Raw genomic sequence first — 20,655 nt, 5'->3', positions numbered from 1 at the left:
ATGAAAATCAAGGAGAGCGGAAGCCATAACCACTACTGACATGTAGCATCTGTCTTTTGCAGGATTTTCGGCTTTGTGGCCAAGAAACAAGGCAACCCATGTGAGAATGTCTGCCATCTTTTTGCGGAGTTGGATCCTGAGCAACCAGCATCGGCCATTGTCAATTTCATCACCAAGGTTATGCTGGGCACGCACCGGAGATGAAGGCTCCAGGCCTCTCAAGTTGCATTCCTTCCTCTCCTATGATGTTTTGTGGCACCTCTGCAACATGGGAACAGGATGACTAGCTCTACAGCGTTACTCAAAGCAGACTTCTATCATCTCCATTTTAATCCACCGTCTTATTTCCACAACCCACTGAGCAGGTATAGTGGGGAATGGGTCCACTTAATCCCAACGCATCAAGTGTGACATTTTAACATTTCTCACTTCTATGGAAAACACCCAGGAACAAAAAAGCTCTGACAAAGACTGCATAACTTGCGATAGTGTGCTACTTCTCCTATAAGCCAAGATTGTGTGACCCGACTATAGTTAAATGCATTCTAAAGCATCCAGGGTGGAGAAGCGTTTTTGTACAGATGAAGAGAGAGATTTCTCTAGCCAGGCCAAAGATCACATTAAATGTACACCACCAGACTTCTGGCGGAAAGCATAATCCTAACCTTAACCACCTGAGGGGGGGGGGGGCGGAATATCTAGCAGCCTTTCCTTCTACAAACAGCATTGCTCTGGACAAGCCTGCCACTTTGTAAATGGAGAAACAGGGCACTGGAGGTCCAATTGTGTATCTCCTATCCAACAAGCATGACAGTCTTTATTTGTAAGGCATATCAAACCCTAAATTGTTTTCTTTCATTAGACAAAGTGGTATACAGTGATACCTTGTGTTACAAACTTAATTGGTTCCGGGACAAGGTTCTTAAGGTGAAAAGTTTGTAAGACAAAACAATGTTTCCCATAGGAATCAATGGAAAAGCAATTAATGCATGCAAGCCCAAAATTCACCCCTTTAGCTAGCCAAAGCACCCGTTTTTGCGCTGCTGGGATTCCCCTGAGGTTCCCCTCCATAGGAAACCCCACCTCTAGACTTCTGTGTTTTTGCAATGCTGCAGGGGAATCCCAGCAGGGGTATCCCAGCATCGAAAAAAACAAGTGCTTCGCTGTCAACAGAAGTCCATAGGTGGGGTTTCCCATGGAGAGGAGCCTCAGGGGAATGCCAGCAGCGCAAAAACAGGTGCTTCGCTGGCAAGGCACCTTTGTAAGGTGAAAATAGTTTGTAAGAAGAGGCAAAAAAATCTTAAAACCCCGGGTTTGTATCTCGAAAAGTTTGTATGACGAGGCGTTTGTAAGATGAGGTATCACTGTACAAGGTGGTATAAAAAGTACAGCTTTGTATAAAGCAATGAATTATTCTTGGAATTATACAAGCTCAGGTTTAGCTGTTAATTTTTGGGGGGATTCTTAAATGCAGTCTTTTTTGGAAAAAATAGAAAGCTTCCCTCCAGTTTTGATTGTTGGCCTTACTGATTTATTGGGGCTGAAAACCTCTAGAATCCAATTTTGTTGTCTCTGAAGCCTGGAGCTACTTTTTTTTTTTTCAGTTACCTTCACCCTTCAAGATCGTATTTAGGTAACCAACTGTGTTGCTGCTGCTCAGTGCTGCTCTATGTGAACGTCTGATCTGGGACACAATTAGTGCCAGCTGCTACTGTGGTTCAATAACTCTTGAAATCCCTCCAGGGCTAGATTTTCATTTTGAATTGAAACTGACAATGGAAGGAGAAACCAATATCAATATCATGGAAATGGTGACCAAATAGGGGGAAACGAAACTCGCTTTTGGACATAGTCCAAAAGTGCCCCCCCCTAAAACCTCACGAAGGATTGCATCTTATTTTATTTGTTAATGCATGCAAGCATTGGCCAGTGTAGGCTTTACATCGAAGTGGCAAATTGATTGAAGCAAGATACGCTTTTAAGCTCCTTGTGTGAAAATATTGCCAACTGTGTGAGAGGTACATACAATTCCACTGTCTTGTGCAGAGAAGCTGGAACAGACACGTAACGCTTAAGAAGTTGATGTAAAATATCCCAACTGGCCTTAAATACCTTGGCCATTGAGTTCTGTAATGGAGAAGCATGTGCAGCATTAGGCAATTGTATGTGATGAAGGCTAAGCGGTGGACAGAGTTGATTCTCGATTCCCAAAGACCTTGCAGATAGTGCTAAGGCCAGCAGGTGCCCCGCAGGATTAAAGCTATTGGGATGAACAAGATACATTGCTCCCATTTCAATTCAAAGCGGCAGGAATCTAGAATGTAATTGATCCAAGAAGGATGTGTCGGTTCTCCACAGCGAGACTTACTTGGCTTTCATGGAAATTCATCTGGATATCTTGTTGAGTTTGACTCCAAGCTTTAAGCAAGGAGCTAAAATCCAAATAATTGGTTGGGAGGACTATATATCACATGCAGCTCATTTCTCAAAGATCAATTGGCTGGACACTGAACACAACTTTTTGCTTCAGACATCTGCCTAAGTTTAGAAACTCAGAAAATATACTTAGGAAATGGACAGGTGATCAGTGTTAACTTGAGCAGTTTGATAGCTCAAAAATCCATTTGGATGACTTTCCTCAAACTCTCAGAATTCACTTTCCTACATAACTTTTAATAAAGAGTTAATCTTTGCATCTGGAGAGTACACAGCAGAACGTATGAGCTGATTAAGGCACAGAAGAAGGGCTTTAAAAACCTTGATGTAACAGAAGCCCCTTTTTAATTATTTCTGGATTTTGTGTTTTTTATTCCAGAAGACCAGCGGTGTGTATTTTCCTTTGCAACCAGACAACTAGATTGCTTAAAAAAAAATCCAGTTCAGGATTGTATTCTTAATAAGCATAATATATTAATTCCTCATGTGCTTAGGTATAATTGGTTGAACCAACCTCCCATTAAGACAGGGGTGTCAAACTCAAGGGGCTGGATCCTACTTAGAAATGGCCCACGGAGCCACCCTGGAAACAGCAAAGGACCGGCCTGCGAGCTCCATTTTTGGCTGCTGTGGCCTCATGCACCTCTGCCAATGAAAACGGAGCTCGGGAGGGCTGGGTGGAGCGTGTTTTCATTGGCAGAGTGCTCGGGCCACCACAGGCGCTGCTGACACAAATGACATCAAGCTGGCCAGGACACACACACCTGCCCCCTGGCCCAAACACAACCCAGAGGTGGCCCTCAATGAAATTGAGTTTGACACCCTTGAATTAAGCCACCCAGCACAAATGCCAAGAAAGCATAGCAGTTGTGCTTGGTGGCGTCCCTGTTTTTTCGTGGAGCCCCTCTGGTGAGATTCAAGCCAGCGATGTCCTCCACCAGTGTCTTCAAGATGGGTCACCGACAGCAGAGGACATACCAGATGAGCTGGTGAAAAGGGTTCTGCTGCTCTAGGAATGTGCCTTCCAATCTTTAAAAGTGGCGGGGAGGGTTGGGGTTTAGTACAGAGTTTTATTTTGTCTACTAAAGAATTTATATCTGAATGTTAGTGAGAGATGTCTTGATAATATATATATGTATGTGTGTGTATATATATATATATATATTTGTGAAGGGGGAGGGAGGGCAGGGGAGAGAAAGCTGCAGCACTATTATTTTTTATATCTGTATTTTTATCTTCTGTGCAAATGACAAAGTGTTTCCTGTTTATTCAAAATTAACATACCAGGAAAAGAAATTGGAGTGCCTTGTATTGCTTTTTGGAAATGGGTCCTCGTGTAATGGGGTAGGAAAGGAAGAGAATACAACTGAGTTTCGCTAGGTGGAATTGGTGAAGGGATTTTTAATCTAAATTCTAATCATTTAAGGCAGGGGTGTCAAACTCAAGGCCCGCATGCCAGATCCGGCCCACGGGGTGCTTAGTTCTGGCCCACAGGGCCTCCCTGGAAACCACAAAGGACCCGTCTGCAGTGCCTCTGCCAGCAAAAATTGGGCCGGGAGGGGGCGTGCGTGGATCCCAAGCTCCAGTGTCACTGGATGTACAGTGATCCCTCGATTATCGCGAGGGTTCCGTTCCAAGACCCCTCGCGATAATCGATTTTTCGCGATGTAGGGTTGCGGAAGTAAAAACACCATCTGCGCATGCGCGCCCTTTTTTCATGGCCACGCATGCGCAGATGGTGGAGTTTGCGTGAGCGGCAGGGAAGACCCAGGGAAGGTTCCTTCGGCCGCCCAGCAGCTGATCTGCTCGGCAGCGCAGCAGCAGCCGAAGATCGGGGTTTCCCCGCCGCCCACGCAAAGGGGAAACCCCGATCTTTGTCTGCTCGCTGCTGCTGCGCTGCCGAGCAGATCAGCTGCTGGGCGGCCGAAGGAACCTTCCCTGGGTCTTCCTCGCTGATGCCCCCGCTCGCCCGCTCGCCCGCCCGCCAGCAAGAGGGGGAGAGATAGAGAAAGAGAGAGAAGGAAAGAAAGAGATGAGAGAGGGAGGAAGAGAGTGTGAGAGAGGAAGAAGCAAGATAGAGAAAGAGAGAGAGAAAGAAAGATGAGAAAGGAAGGAAGAGAGTGACGTCATCGGGTGGGAAAAATCGCGATATAGCGTTTCGCGAAGAACGAGATCGCGAAACTCGAGGGATCACTGTAGTTATGCCTGAAAATGGGGCTTGGGTGTGTGTGCTCCCATTATCGTTGGCATAAGCAAAACAAAAGAAATGTAAAGGCAAAGAAGGAAAGGTGGGAATGGGAGCAAGGAAAAAGGAGGAAAGGGGAATAAGGGAAGAGGGAAGGAAAAAAGGAGGGAGGATGGATTATAATGAGGAAGGGTCTGAGGGAGGTCCTGCCTTAGCACTTGACCACCATAGGTGCCCTCTCCCCAATATGCATGACATCACACTGGCCACGTCCACACTGCCCCCCCCCCCCCAAGGTCAAACACAACCCTGATGTAGCTCTCAATGGAATAGAGCAGTGCTTCTCAACCTTGGGGTCGGGACCCCTTTGAGGGTCGAATGACCATTTCACAGGGGTCGCCTAAGATTATGGGAAAAGACAAATTTCCAATGGTGTTAGCAACTAAAGCTTCTATTCTGGCATCTCGGAACATATTTTTACAATCCAACCAATCAGGCGTTTACAAGGGGGTGTCCCTCTGACCTCTTGCCAATCAGCTTAAAGATCTGTTGGAAGAATTGGCGCTAAACCTATAGTTGGGGGTCACCACAAGATGAGGAACTGTATTAAGGGGTCACGGCATTAGAAAGGTTGAGAACCACTGGAATAGAGTTTTACATCCCTGGTTTAAGGCAAGGGAAGCATTCTTACTTATTTTAGAGCAGACATTATTGTGGAATCACGATTTATTAAATTTATACGCTGCCCACCTCCAGTAACTCTGAGCTATATACTCGTGCAGTTGATGGGTGGTGTTTCTGGAGTTGCTTCAGTTGCTTACTTTTTTTTTTTGGAAAGAAAACTATTCCCCCCAATGATAGAAACCCTCAATGCTACTCTCCGTTTTTCAGTCTTCGGAGAGGGGCGGCATACAAATCTAAATAATAAATAAATAAATAAATATTTTCAACTATAGGTTTTCATGAAAAAAGCTTCATCCATGAGGTTATTATTATTATTATTAGACGTATCCCGAAGAGAGGTTCCATTTAAAAACTCCATATTTACAGGTTACTGCTACTGATTTCATACTGTTTATTTACAGTATATACTACATATATGGAAGCATTCAGGTAAGAATAAATTTTAAAATACATTTTCCTACATCATCTGCATTAGAAAGTCGAATGCTGCTTAAAAGATATTGCATTGTTTTATCTTGGCATTGTGGCATTACTGTCTGCTTCCAATCCCTGCCATTTGAATTATCTTATTTTTAATCAGGTTGTACTGTTATGACACTATCCCTATTTATTTTTATTTATTAGATTTGTATGCCGCCCCTCTCCGAAGACTCGGGGCAGCATACAAATCTAATAAATAAAAATAAATAAATCCCTCTCTAATGCTACAATACTCATTTGAAACAGTTTTGTGGGAGCACAGCATGGTTTTTTTAAAGGTTTTCCAGTCACTACCATAAACTTCTGTATTAAAATGTCAACGACATAAAAGTATTTTCTCCCCACCGTCTGTCTAGTGATTAAGGCACCAGGCTAGGAACCAGGAGACTGCGAGTTCTAGTCCCACACTTTAGGCATGAAAGCTGACTGGACCAGTCACTCTCTCTCAGCCCAACTCATTTCACAGGGATGCTGTTGGGGGGAAAGGAGGAGAAGGAAGGTGAATCGGATAGGTTTGCCGCCTTGAGTTATTTATAAATATAAACATGAGCCAAGGTGGTGCTACGGGTAGAGTGCAGTACTGCAGGCCACTAAAGCTGACTGCTAGATCTGCAGGTCAGCGGTTCAAATCTCATGCCCGGCTCAAGGTTGACTCAGCCTTCCATCCTTCCGAGGTGGGTAAAATGAGGACCTGGATTGTGGGGGCAAATTATATTATATTAATATAATAAAGGAGGAAAATACATGCATACATACTTCATTATAGGATAGAGTATACAAAACAATTTCATTTTTAGTTTTATTATGAGCTGCTCCGAGTGCTCGGAGAGGGACGGCATACAAATCTATTAAATTATTAATAATAATAATAATAATAATATTTATTTATTTATTTATTTATTTTGGGGGGAGGCTAGTTTAATGTTTAAAAATTACTTAGCTAGAAAATTCTTTTAAATTAAAAAAATACACTTCAAAGAAACCCTTGATGAGAAACAGAAAGTAGCAAAACACTTATGAATGAAACCAGTAGCCTTTCCAGGTGGAAGTGCCAACTTTATTAAGTGTATAAAGATTCTGGCTAAAAAAAAAAAGTGCAGTAGAAGCACCTAGAGGTGAAAGGAAGAGAAGGTTCTGTCCAAGGCAGACCTGCAAGTGCAGAAGAACAAACTTCAACTCAACCTTGGGGGGGGGCTTCAATTCCCAGAACTCCCCATGCTGGCTGGAGGATTCTGGGAGTTGAAGCCCTCATGTTTCAAAGCTCCCTAGGTTGAGAAACTCTAAACTACACAACAGGGCAGAGAGAGAGAGAGAGCAACATCTGCACTCTCCAAGGTTTGGTGCAGCAGTATAAGTCGACAGCAGCACGTTTACAAGTTTGTGGTGCCCCTTTGCAAACCAGCAAGCCTGTATCCTTGCGTTCTGCAGCCAGATGCTGAATCGTTTCGAGCAGCAGATGGGAAGGAAACCACCATCACCAGCAAGCAGGGATTACAATCGTCTCATAATTGCAAGAGGCAGGGAGGGTTGTTGGCAAGACATGAACACGGAAGGAAGAGCCCAAACTTTTGCTCTCCCACGTACGGGACTGACAACAAAGGCAGGTCATTCACACCACCAGAGGGAGCCAACCCAATTTTTATTTTCCCTTAGGACCTTCCGTCTTCAATCCCCAGATTTATCATTTTAGCAGCAAGATTGCCCGTGAAAATACAGGGGCAGAGAAGTGAAGTGAAAAGTGGGACCCTTTCTCCCGTGGCTCAAAGCAGCTGCTACTCTTTGGCTTCTCCTGCCATTGTTTGACCACCTCAACACACACATCCAGACTGGCTGTCGCCCTTCCCCGTGGCCTCTGCTATTTCTGCAACGGGGTATGGCTATGACAAGAGCAAACACAATGCAGAGAACAAGGGAGGGGTTGGAAAGAAGGGCAGGCCTACATACCTAAGGACCAGTCTTCTTTCACTTCAGCAGAGGAGGAGGAAGGGTGAAGAATGAACACTTTACAATCAAGTTACAGTACAGATTTCACATTCCACCCTCTTCTCCATTGATACAGAGATATACAGCAGCATTGCACCCAGATCATAACAACGTACGGAAGAAATATTAGGGAGCTCTCAGAAGCTCGGGATAAGAGAGAGAGAACGCAGAACACTATCTGCTTCCAAATTTTGCCAATGACCTCCCACCCACCCCCAAGTGTAGGACTTCATCTGTAAACTATGATTGGAAAAAAAAGTGCTGGATCTTGGCTTATCAAACATCAGTTAGGAACTATAGTCCAAGAAATAGTCTTTCCTGGCTTTCCATTGTCCTCCCCAAAAGTCCTTGAAAAAAAAAAACAGTTTGATCCTGGAAGTTTCTACATGCTAGCTTAGGTTCAACGAAGGAGCCCATAATTTTAAAAAAATAAAAAACAAAAATGTGTAATTTTTTTTTAAAAAAAAACATAATATAGGGCTGTCCCCCCGCACTGATGGGCTCAGGAGAAACAATATCTCATATAAAACTTTTGAGACTGGCTTGCACTGAAGAATAAGGTGTCCAGCGCACTAGATATAATAATGCAAATGTTTCAATAATTCAATTCAATAATCTCCCCAGGAACAGGATCATGGACACTCCGTCTCTTTTTTCAACCACGTACACTTAAAGAGCCGTCCTGCCCTCAGTAATTAATGGAACATGACGAGCAGGAAGAGATAAGGACTGTTCCAAGAATGCATCCCTGACCCGCTTGGAACTAAAGCGCCTCTCAAGATTCTTCCAGTATTAAGACAGCTGCAATCAAGCAGGCAGGAAAGAGACAAGGGAAGTGGCTCAGGTGTTATTAGATAGACAAATATCTCTCTGTATGGCCCCACGTCAAGGAGGTTATACCTCCCCCTGGAGGCAATGGTCGAAGTTGCAATGAAGAACAGTCAAGAGGCAATCCGGCAGCCTGCAGAGTGGCAGAAGAGGCGTATTATTCTCCAGTCCTTGATCCTTAGCCGCTGAGCGGATGCAGATCCACTTTGACCTTCTCCCCGCTGCTCAGCATCCCAATAGTGGGATAAAAGCCCCCCGGTGGCACCACTGCATCTTTCTTGCCAATAATCTTTCCGTTGCGGGTGAAGAACACCTGGTAGAGATCGGGGGGGGGGGGAGAAGGGGGGGGGAAGCGAGAAACAAAACCAAGAATTTTAACACAGGTTTGACCCTGGAGGGATCTGTATCGTCTGGGTCAGATGTTAAACAAACCTTCCAAAATCTGACATATGAAAATAACTAAGAACTGTGACTAAGACTCTTGGCATTAGACCTTTAGCTGACTGAACGTTCTTGTAAAAATAATACTGTTTTTCAATGTGCACTATCAGGAACTGTCCGAAAGGAGCCCTTAATTCAGACTATAGCCAGTTCCAGTGTCCCTGGGGTTCCAGCCAAATTTTCCCGTTACTGCAACTGATGGGACATGTCATATGCCACTTAGCACAGAAAGAGCCTTGACAGACTGCACTTCCAGCCCACAAATGTATCTCGCCTGCCCTCTGAAATAGTACGTCGGCTTCCAAGAAGGCAGCTGCCTGTCCCAAGAGAGCTATAAAGCCATATCCAGGCAGAGCAGCTCGAGAGGAGAATCCCTTCCAGGCCAAACGCAGGCTAAACATCCCTGGGAGCAGGCAGCATCTATCGAAGGCTGAAAATGTGCAGGGTTCGAACTATGAACTTTGACAACTATGGCGCAACATGGACGTTAAAAAGCACAGAAATTGAAGCTGCCAAGAGAACCATCGCCTGGAAAGGAAAGTTCATGTGCGGACGCCAGTATATAAAAACAGGTTCTCGTGACTCCTGCTTGACGGGAGTCTCGCAGGCAGAAGTCTGAGAAAAGGAGCTTAAATTCTTAAACTGTCTTCTGTGACCTTAAATAGTGTTCTGCATTTTAAGGCAATCCATTAAGCGCAGTTTATGTTTGTCGGCATCTGTAAGTCAAGAGAAAACATGTCCTAGCAGTAAAATACTGCTTTTTCTTTTCTTTAAAAAAACATCCCTTTCAGTTTCCACATCAGGTACTGCTCCATCTTTACGGTTGTAGCCCTCAAGAGCTAAGGAGGAAAAATAAAACAGGCAGAGCACTCTGCTGCATTCCAAGGGTAGCAATGATTCCTGTGCTTTTTGAAACTAAGTCCCGGTGGTAGTCCCGTATCTGCTAATGCTTTGATCGTGCTCAAAGGATCGCTTAAGAGAAGTCAAGCAACCCAAATGACCTGCCCTCTGCAGCCACAATTATTCTGAACCAGCAGGCTGTTTTAGCCAGGAGAAACCGTGTTCCGACCCACCTCCCCAATCACGACACACCCTTTGAAGTGAACTCAAAGATTCCTTTAAATTAGGAGTGCCGGCAGCCCTGGCAAAAAGTTTCTCTCATCACAGGCTAACAAGTCCGGCTGGCCAAAAAATGAATAGTCACCTGCCACATCTATTCATCTCTGCCCTTTAATCCCCAGAGCTAGGGTGGGGCTTGGCTAGCAGCGGTGGCTCTTCCTTCCCAAGGACTGGCCCACAGATTTCCACTGCTCTCCTCTCCTCTGCCTTCAGCACATCCACACGTCAGGCGCTGGACCAAAGTGCTCCTCCTCGTCCTCATCAGCTGCCTCCAGGAAGGCCACAATATACTGCAGCCCTCATAGAAACATAGAAGTCCTCATGGTCCACCTAGTCTGCCCTTATACTATTTTCTGTATTTTATCTTAGGATGGATATATGTTTATCCCAGGCATGTTTAAATTCAGTTACTGTGGATTTATCTACCACGTTTGCTGGACGTTTGTTCCAAGGATCTACTACTCTTTCAGTAAAATAATATTTTCTCATGTTGCTTTTGATCTTTCCCCCAACTAACTTCAGATTGTGTCCCCTTGTTCTTGTGTTCACTTTCCTATTAAAAACACTTCCCTCCTGAACCTTATTTAACCCTTTAATATATTTAAATGTTTCGATCATGTCCCCCCTTTTCCTTCTGTCCTCCAGACTATACAGATTGAGTTCATTAAGTCTTTCCTGATATGTTTTATGCTTAAGACCTTCCACCATTCTTGTAGCCCGTCTTTGCACCCGTTCAATTTTGTCAATATCTTTTTGTAGGTGAGGTCTCCAGAACTGAACACAGTATTCCAAATGGGGTCTCACCAGCGCTCTATATAGCGGGATCATAATCTCCCTCTTCCTGCTTGTTATACCTCTAGCTATGCAGCCAAGCATCCTACTTGCTTTCCCTACCGCCTGACTGCACTGTTCACCCATTTTGAGACTGTCAGAAATCACTATCCCTAAATCCTTTTCTTCTGAAGTTTTTGCTAACACAGAACTGCCAATACAATACTCAGATTGAGGATTCCTTTTCCCCAAGTGCATTATTTTACCTACAGCAGAAGCCCCCAAGCCTTGCTCTGCACTGGTGTATTAACCAGTTCTTCTGGCACTTACCACTACTTTCTTGCCTTCGTGTTCCTGTTCGACATCTTCCCCATCTTCTTCTTCATCTTCATCCTCATCCGCCTCCTGGTGCAGATACAGGACATTCCTCACGCCTCGTGGTTTGGCTTGGATGGCCACCGTATCACAGCTGTCGTCACTGTCACCTATAGCAGTGATTTTCAACCTTTTTTGAGCCACGGCACATTTTTTTACATTTACGAAACCCTGGGGCACATCGAGCGGGGGGGGGGAGCGGCTAAAAAAAGTTTGGACAAAAAATTATCTCTCTCTCTTCCTCCCCTTCACTCTATTTCTTTCTCCCTCCCTCTTTCTCTCCCTTCCTTCCTTTCTCTCTCCATCCCTCTTTCTTTCTCTTCCTTCCTTCCTCTCATTTTAGCTCTTTTTCTCTCTCCCTCCCTACCTCCCTCTGTCTTTCTCTCTCTCTCCTACCCTCCCTCTTTCTTTCTCTCTCTCTTGCTTTCTTTCTCTCTCTTTCTCTTGTTTTCTCTCTCTCTTGCTTTCTTTATCTCTCTCTTGTTCTCTTTCTCTCTCTCTCTCTCTCTTTCTTTCTTTCTTTCTCTCTCATTCTTTCTTTCTTTCTCTCTTTCTTTCTCTCTTTCTTTCTTTCTCTCTGAGCTTCGCGGCACACCTGACCATGTCTCGCGGCACACTAGTGTGCCACGGCACACTGGTTGAAAAACACTGACCTATAGGGCACCCAAGATCCCATGTAACTCTTGCAGGTAACAAGACTCCAGATTCCCACCACAGAAACTGAGAAGTATACCCTGTTATTTTTGTTTAGCATCTACAGGCCCTTGCTTTCTCGGTTTCATAGCAGTCGTGCAAAAATGTTGTTACTTCTGCCTTCCCATTTTATTTCCCTGGACTTTCCTGCCCAAGCGCTCTGCTTCAGCATTAAGCATGTAATGGCAACAGCCACCTTTTCTGTATCAGGACAGTCACTCTCCATTGGTTTGCCAGTCTCGAATACAAGCTAGTCCAGTGTTTCCCAACCTAGGCAACTTGAAGATATCTGGACTTCAACTCCCAGAATTCCCCAGCCAGCAAATGCTGGCTGGGGAATTCTGGGAGTTGAAGTCCAGATATCTTCAAGTTGCCAAGGTTGGGAAACACCGAGCTAGTCAACCATCTGGATTGTAGGGGCAGTCTTGTCAGCAAGAGATAATCAAACAGCAGGGAAAATATTAAAGCTCAACTTCATGACTCCAGAAATAATAAAATTGCATTGCTAGAGTTTAGGGGTAGCCTAAAACTGCAAATCCCATCGTGACCACAGAGTCTGGAAGGAGTTGGGCGGCTTAGAAATCTAATAAATCAAATCAATTTAATTCTTCTTTATTAAATATCTAGTTGCCTTGCCATTTGTGATGGCTAATAATTGCCCGCATAGATTTTCAGAGAGATAGCAATAGTGGAAATAGTAGTATTTAGTTCTGCACTCACCTTTCAAAAGCACCATTTTACAATTAAATTTTACAATTAAAATACCTTAAATGATTCCGATCAACATAAAACCCATATCAGAGGGTTAATATTGTCTAATTATTAACTTATATCTAATTATAAGGGTGTCTAAATATTATTAAAAGCCCAGCTAAAAGGAAGACTTGCTTGATCATGTCTAAAGATGGCAATTCCCATGGTATTTACAGGAAGGGCTTTCACAGCCTCTAGAGCAGGGATCTCCAACCTTGGCAGTTTAAGACTTGTGGACTGCAATTCACAGAATTCTCTGGGAGTTGAAGTCCACAAGTCTTAAAGTTGCCATGGTTGGAGACCCCTGCTCTAGAGGTAAAGACTGAGAAAGGCCAGTTCCAAATCACCACCAAAAGATTGGATGGCACCCAACGACGATGGTCCGGCTTTTCCTCAAATTTGACTCACTGCCTTCCAATTATTCTCAAACATTTCCAAAGTAACTTCTTTAGGATTGAACCCGCATGAGAAGACTGTCTCTACAGGCAGCTGCCAAACTATCCAAGGGTGTCCTATCTGACACAATTACACAGGGAAACAAATCCCAAGCCCCCCCCCCCTCATCTGTGCACCCCTTTTCATAACAATGCCTCTCTCTTCAGCAGAGAGGCAGCAGAATGCTCACCCCTTTACAGTGATCCCTCGGTTAGCGCGGGGGTTACGTTCCAAGACCTCCCGTGCTAACCGATTTCCGCGTTATACTGGATGCGGAAGTAAAAACACCATCTGCGCATGCGCGCCCTTTGTTCCATGGCCGCACATGCGCAGAAGGTGGAGCGACGCAAGTTCGGAGGCTGGCAATGCAATGGTGATTTCTCCGGGCTCCTCGCCGCTACCCACAGGGCAGCGCTGGCGGCAATGGCAATGGCAACCCTCCCTCCTTCCCTCCTTCCCTTCTCTCCCTCCCTCCTTCCTTCCTCTCACCGGCTTTCTTGGGGCAGCGCTGGCGGCAATGGCAATGGCAACCCTCCCTCCTTCCCTTCTCTCCCTCCCTCCTTCCTTCCCTCCTTCCCTTTGGCCAATCAGCAATCAGTATGACGTCATCGGGCGGGAAAAACCGTGGTGTAGGAAAAAAAACGCGGACTTATTTTTTAATTAATATTTTTTGAAAAACCGCGTTGCAGCGTTTCGCGCTAATCGAGAACGCGCAAATCGAGGGATCACTGTATAACAATTTTCTACAGAAAAGTTGCTGTCTAATTCTATTCTGCATTGGTCAATCCAGAAACATCTACTATATTCTTCTTTATTTCCTTTAAATGGCATCGTGCCCACCAAAGTCTAAATGCTCACCCTCGCTATCAAGGATGTAGTCCCGTGGAAACATGATCCCACAACCCATAATGTCTCCTTTATAGCAACGGGGGCCAAAGGGGTCCCCCACTCCACTTCCATGGAAGATCTTGCCATCATCTGCAAAAGAGAAAAGGGACAGCTATTAAGTGTGCAAAGTTTCTGGCTCTCCGTTTTGCCTTCACGTAACATGGGCAAAATAAAAGCTGCTAAAAATGCTAGGAGTTTCCAAGGCCAGATGCAGAAATCTCAGGCTAAGCTACGGTTAAGTTCAGTCACCAGGCAGAGATAGAAAGAGTTACCAAAAAATTGGCACGGGACACATTCAGTTCCCCTAGCTCAGTGATGGCGAACCTTTGTTTCCTCGGGTGCCAAAATAGTGTGTGCACACACTATCGTGCATGTGTGAGTGCCCACATCCATAATTCAATGCCTGGGGAGGGTCAAAACAGTTTACCCTGCCACCCGGAGGCTGGGAACAGCCTGTTTCCTAACTTCCATTGGGCCCAGGCTTAGGCTAAGGTTGTCACACTGAATATTGACAGCCCCAGAGACATTCAGAGACATTCAGAGTTATTCAGTAATTAAATAGTTAACTGTGTGTGTGTTTTATTAACTCCTCCTATTATGATGTAAAATCCTGCCACATCATTTATGCATCACATCCATCCTCCTCAGATTCTCTTTTATATTGGTAGTCCTTTGTTAGCAGCCATCATGTAAAGATGCATTTTATTTGCCTCTCATGGCATATTTTATTTTTTTCTACTTTTATAATAAAAAGAAACCTAGTTTGAATACAAATTCTCTCTCTCAATCCATCGCCTCCAAAAATGATTTATTATGGTTCACACGGACTGTAATTTATCGCCTATTTCTGATAAAGGTTTCGCCCTCCCCAGGTTCCAAAGGCTTCCCTGGAGCAGGGGCAGGGTAAAAAAAGCTTTTCCCCATCTCCCCAGAGGCTCTCTGGAAGCCAAAAACGCCCTCCCAGAGCATCTGTGTGAGCCAAAAATCAGCTGGCTGGCACACACACGCACACGCACGAGCTGAGCTAGGGCAATGGCTTGCGTACCAGCCAATATGCTACCTGTGGCACCCGTGCCATAGGTTCACCATCACTGCCCTAGCTGTGTGTTGAAATTAGGGGTTTTAGGAATTGCCTATCTCCCTCTGTACCTGTTACGTGGGGAGATGCTACAAAGATGCGACCTTTGTAGCATCCCTTTGATCTTGTGATCAAAATTCAGATGCTTGGCAAATGTTTCATAGTTGTGACCGCCGCTGTGTCCCCCAAGGCCATGCGATCCCCCCCTTTGGCGACCTTCCGACAAGCAAAGTCAGGGAAGAAGCCAAATTCAATTAACAACCCAGGTTATTAACGTTATCAACTGTAGTGATTCACTTAGCAAACGTGGCAAGAAAAATCATAAAACGGGGTGGGGGGAATTCACTTAACCCATGCCTCACTTAACCACAGGAATTTTGGCCTCAACTGTGGTCGTACGTTGAGGACTTACCTGCAGAAGACAACTGGTACTGGAACACTATAATAAACTTGCTTTATGAACAGACCGGGCTCTCATTTCAGGCCGGGCTCCTTTGGCAAGATAACCCAGTAGGCCTACCCAGGCTTCAAAGTTGACCAAGTTTCCCCTTGTGTCTATTTACAGTACGGTCCCTCCGGGGCTAAACAAACCGGTCCAGCCAATCAGGCACTTTGCCGTGCTGGGCCAACAAGGGAAGGGGGGGGGGGAGAAAACCCTACATACTTTTGTGCCACCCGTGATCAAAGCCAGACGGCTCTGAAACCCAAGTGGTAAAGAACAATTCCTTTCCTCCGGGCAGAGGAGAACAAAAGCAGAAAGGAAGGGAGAGGTGGAGCAAAGACCCCTTGAAAAGGCCCTGGTGGCTCTTTTATTCTCCCCCGAATTCAACTGCACAGCGGATGTGGGCGCCCAGAACGCAAGGCACGTTGCCAAGACCCTTTTGTCTTCGTGAAAGAGGGAGGTTTGCTTGGCCCAAAGGGCAGTAAATATTTCCCCCTGCTGCCAAGGAAACTTTGAGAATAATCTTGTGCAAACATTCCAGAACGTGTCTCAAATGAGGAAGGCTGGCCAGCCAGAGCGCCTTGTAGGGAATCCCCCCTCGGCTCAGGAAAACGTAAGAAAGGCAGATGAAGAGGACGGCAGCCCATGGGAGGAAGGCAGATCCCTGCCTGGGAAAGGGGGGAGACGGCCAGTTCTATGGAGCAGGATAGGGGCAATGAAGCTGTGCCTTGGAGCAGAACGGTCCCAAAGTGGGCTCTTGAGAGTGATCCTGCTTAGACTGTCGCACTTTAGAAACATAGAAACATAGAAGACTGACGGCAGAAAAAAACCTCATGGTCCATCTAGTCTGCCCTTATACTATTTCCTGTATTTTATCTTACAATGGATATATGTTTATCCCAGGCATGTTTAAATTCGGTTACTGTGGATTTACCAACCACGTCTGCTGGAAGTTTGTTCCAAGGATCTACTACTTTTTCAGTAAAATAATATTTTCTCATGTTGCCTTTGATCTTTCCCCCAACTAACTTCAGATTGTGTCCCCTTGTTCTTGTGTTCACTTTCCTATTAAAAACACTTCCCTCCTGAACCCTATTTAACCCTTTAACATATTTAAATGTTTCGATCATGTCCCCCCTTTTCCTTCTGTCTTCCAGACTATACAGATTGAGTTCATTAAGTCTTTCCTGATACGTTTTATGCTTAAGAGCTTCCACCATTTTTGTAGCCTGTCTTTGGACCCGTTCAATTTTGTCAATATCTTTTTGTAGGTGAGGTCTCCAGAACTGAACACAGTACTCCAAATGTGGTCTCACCAGTGCTCTATATAAGGGGATCACAATCTCCCTCTTCCTGCTTGTTATACCTCTAGCTATGCAGCCAAGCATCCTACTTGCCTTTCCTACCGCCCGACCACACTGCTCACCTATTTTGAGACTGTCAGAAATCACTACCCCTAAATCCTTCTCTTCTGAAGTTTTTGCTAACACAGAACTGCCAATGCAATACTCAGATTGAGGATTCCTTTTCCCCAAGTGCATTATTTTACATTTGGAAACATTAAACTGCAGTTTCCATTGCTTTGACCATTTATCTAGTACTGTAACTTTCTCAGAGGAGCCGACCCACAAGTTTTCGAGTGTGATTTATACACCTCTGGAAGCAGGTGACTTAGAACCGAAGTGGTATTTGGTGTCCTGGTTCCAAAAAGTGGAGAGAACGGGCATCCTGAAGCCCAGCGGTTCCAACCTAAACAGTGTCGGACATTCCTAAATCCTCCATAAATCTTCCTTGGGTGAAGCCGTTCAGGGCCTGATGCACTAAAAAGGGAGATCAAAAGTTGGCCCGTGGTTTGGAAAAGTAAGCAGAAATACTAAAATGATTTTCCTTGGCTCCAATTAAATCAAGCGGAGTTATTCTCAACGTAGGTCATCCCCCACCCGTCTGTCACATTAAAATAATACAATCTGGTGGCAACTTTTGCAAGACTTTCAGAAGCTGCAGTTGACCTTGGGTGGGGTGGGAGGCTCGCAGTGCTCCTGTTCCAGAATTAAGAAAAACAGTTCACTCAGGAATGTACTTCAACGTATATCTGAGTGAACGTTTTTACCGTATTAGAAGAGGACACACGTTAACCACAAACTGTTTTTTGCTCTCCTTGTGCTGTTCTTAAGAAGGAGGGGAAGTCTTTGCCTACCTGTTGTTGTAGTTAGCTCTGGCCCAGCTCCTGCCCCAAGGACTGTGGATGTGGGGGAGACATCCACATGCTGCAGGCCTGTTTTGCCCCCGGTGGAATCTGCTGATGAAGGCTCCTCTGACCAAGAAGACATGAGTGACAGGGAGGAGGAGAGTGTGGCAGACAGCTCAGAAGGAGATCAATTATCTAGCTCCTCCTTGGATTCGGAACAAGAGTTAATGATACAGCCACACATGCGGAGAGAGATGCATAGGCAACAACAACTGAGAGATTATTATAAAAGAAAATGAGGCCACCTGTGGTTGGGTGGGGCTGTGATAATTAGTGAGGCTGCTAGAAATAGCAGCCTGTGGGTTTGGCAGTTGTGGAGGATTATCTGATCGTTGTGTTTCGTGACTGCTTTACTGACTTTGACCTTTTGTGTGCTGATTTTTCCCCGCTTTGAAACTAAACCAGGGAAAGGTATGTTTCACTTTGTGAAAGAAGAAGGACTGTGAATTGCCTCACAGCTGCAAGCTAAGTATCTCAGAACTGATAAGAGACTTGTACAAATTACCAGTTTATTTGGAGACGAGTGTTCTTTGCTATACCACAAGAGGCTTGGTTTAAGTGAATTTTCATTATAAAGAACATTGTTTTGAATTTTCAAACGTGTGTGTGTCTGAAATTTGTACCTGTGAATTTTTGGGAGGAGTCTACCAGAGAGCCTGACAGAACACCTGTGGCATCTTTGGGAGAGAGGAATTTTTTGTTGTGGTTACGTGAAGGCAGCTAAGATGTGAGTGAGTTAGAAGATCTGAAATCTTCATATATATTTTTTCATTCTTTCTAGAAGAGCTGGAGGAAGGAAGGAAGCCCATCGGTTTTAAGCATCTCTCAATATAAAGGCACTTCATTGATTGTCTGTCTGAAGTGTCCTTTGCATCCAAAAGTTGGAAAAGTATTTGATTCCAAGGTTACATAGGTAGTCCTCGACTTATGACCACTACGGATCCCCAAATTTCCATTGCTAAGCAAGGCAGCTGTTAAGTGAACTTTGTCCCATTGTAATGACCTGCTTTGCCACAGCTGCATAAGCGAATCACTGCATTGCCAATGTCATTGAGGGAATTTGGTTCCCTCTGTTGACTTGGCTTGTCACAAGCTGGCTGGGAAGGTGACACCTGCTGATCATATGAACCCGGCATAGCGCAAATGTCATAAATATACACGCCAGTTGCCAGGCAGCCAAATTTTGATCACATTATTATTATTATTATTATTATTATTATTATTATTATTATTATTATTATTATTAATTAGATTTGTATGCCGCCCCTCTTCGTAGACTCCGGGCGGCTAACAACAGTAATAAACAGCATGTAACAAATCTAATGTTTAAAATAATTAAAAAAACCCTTATTAAAACCAAACATACACACAAACATACCATGTATAGGCCCAGGGGAGATGTCTCAGTTCCCCCATGCCTGACGGCAGAGATGGGTCTTAAGAACTTTACGAAAGGCAAGGAGGGTGGGGGCAGTTCTGATCTCCAGGGGGAGCTGGTTTCAGAGAGTGGGGGCCGCCACAGAGAAGGCTCTTCTCCTGGGTCCCACCAAACAACATTGTTTAGTCGACAGGATCCGGAGAAGGCCAACTCTGTGGGACCTAACCGGTCGCTGGGATTCGTGCGGCAGAAGGCAGTCCCGGAGATATTCTGGTCCGATGCCATGAAGGGCTTTATAGGTCATAACCAACACTTTGAATTGTGACCGGAAATTGATCGGCAACCAATGCAAACTGCGGAGTGTTGATGTAACATGGGCATACCTTGGGATGCACATGCACATGAGAATACCGCAATGTCCTGAAGTGTGAAAAAAAATGGCGTTAAGTCACTTTTTTTCAGAGCTGTTCAGTGGGGGGTTGCTACTGGTTCGCCCCAATTCAGGCATCTGCAGGAGACTCCAGTCACCCACCCAGACAACTTAACAATCTGCACATGCGCAGAAGGGCCACGCACGAGCGCATTCACAGTTCTGAACCGGTAGTGAAACCCACTACTCATTGATGAAATCCAAAGTTTTCTACTACCAGTTCTGTGGGCATGGCGTGGTGGGCGTGGCAGGGGAAGGATACTGCAAACTCTCCATTCCCTCCCCATTCTGGGACCAGCCAGAGGTGGCATTTGCCCGTTCTCCGAACTACTCAAAATTTCCACTACTGAACCTGCTGGATTTCACCCCTGGTGCTATGACCTCCAAGGAGAAGTTATCAGTCAAGGACTACCTGTACACAAAACATCAGCCCACCTGCAACAGAATGCAATAGCTAGAAAATATGGGACAAAAAACCCTTAACCCACACTCAGATGAGACAACTAAATACAGGTAGTCCTCAAAGTATGACCACAAATGAGCCCAAAATGTATGTTGTTAAGCGAGACATTTGTTAAGGGAGCTTTGCCCCATTTTATGACTTTTTTCACCACATTTGTTAAGTAAATCACTTGTCAGAAGGTCGTAAAAAGTGATCACATGTCACGCACACACCGGAACACTGCAACCATCATAAATACGAACTAGTTTGTCAAGCATCCTTACGTTGTTGTTGGGGATGCTGCGTAAGATTGAAAAATGGTCAAAGGTCACTTTTGTCAGTGCTGTTATAGCTTTGAATGGTCACTAAATGAACTGTTGTAAGTCAAGGAGTACCTGTATAAGCTGAATCTAAAAGACTAGACTTTAAGTAACAGACGTCTAACCTATGAGATGGAGAGCTGCTGGGTATAGGTCCAGCTGGCCAAACCACTCCATGCTAATCTGTTTTGGCTTCTTTCTAACACTGACTTTTGGCATTATTTGTAAGCAGAACTGCATCTAGGA

The 20,655-nt window shown here is 44.8% G+C and overlaps 2 protein-coding genes across 15 annotated transcripts in view; one reads left to right on the top strand and one right to left on the bottom strand.

The window, feature by feature from the left end:
* Positions 1–3,732, top strand: part of TNS2 (tensin 2) — a 193,235-nt gene extending 189,503 nt beyond the window's left edge. For all 8 annotated transcript variants that reach the window (XM_070740986.1, XM_070740984.1, XM_070740988.1 and 5 more), the window contains one exon: positions 63–3,732. In XM_070740986.1, coding sequence (XP_070597087.1) covers positions 63–204 — 142 coding nt within the window. In that variant the 3' untranslated portion in view covers positions 205–3,732. The remainder of the gene's footprint in view (positions 1–62) is intronic.
* A 3,088-nt stretch (positions 3,733–6,820) lies between these two features.
* SPRYD3 (SPRY domain containing 3) overlaps positions 6,821–20,655 on the bottom strand; it is a 66,782-nt gene continuing 52,947 nt past the window's right edge. For all 7 annotated transcript variants that reach the window (XM_070740978.1, XM_070740982.1, XM_070740980.1 and 4 more), the window contains 3 exons: positions 14,042–14,161; positions 11,258–11,412; positions 6,821–8,909 (listed from right to left, as the gene is read on the bottom strand). In XM_070740978.1, coding sequence (XP_070597079.1) covers positions 8,775–8,909; positions 11,258–11,412; positions 14,042–14,161 — 410 coding nt within the window. In that variant the 3' untranslated portion in view covers positions 6,821–8,774. The remainder of the gene's footprint in view (positions 8,910–11,257; positions 11,413–14,041; positions 14,162–20,655) is intronic.

Source organism: Erythrolamprus reginae, chromosome 2 (genome assembly GCF_031021105.1).
Source record: "Erythrolamprus reginae isolate rEryReg1 chromosome 2, rEryReg1.hap1, whole genome shotgun sequence".
NCBI lineage: Eukaryota > Metazoa > Chordata > Lepidosauria > Squamata > Dipsadidae > Erythrolamprus > Erythrolamprus reginae.
The sequence above is the reverse complement of the archived record's forward strand: the minus strand, read 5'-3'. Positions and strand labels throughout refer to the sequence as shown.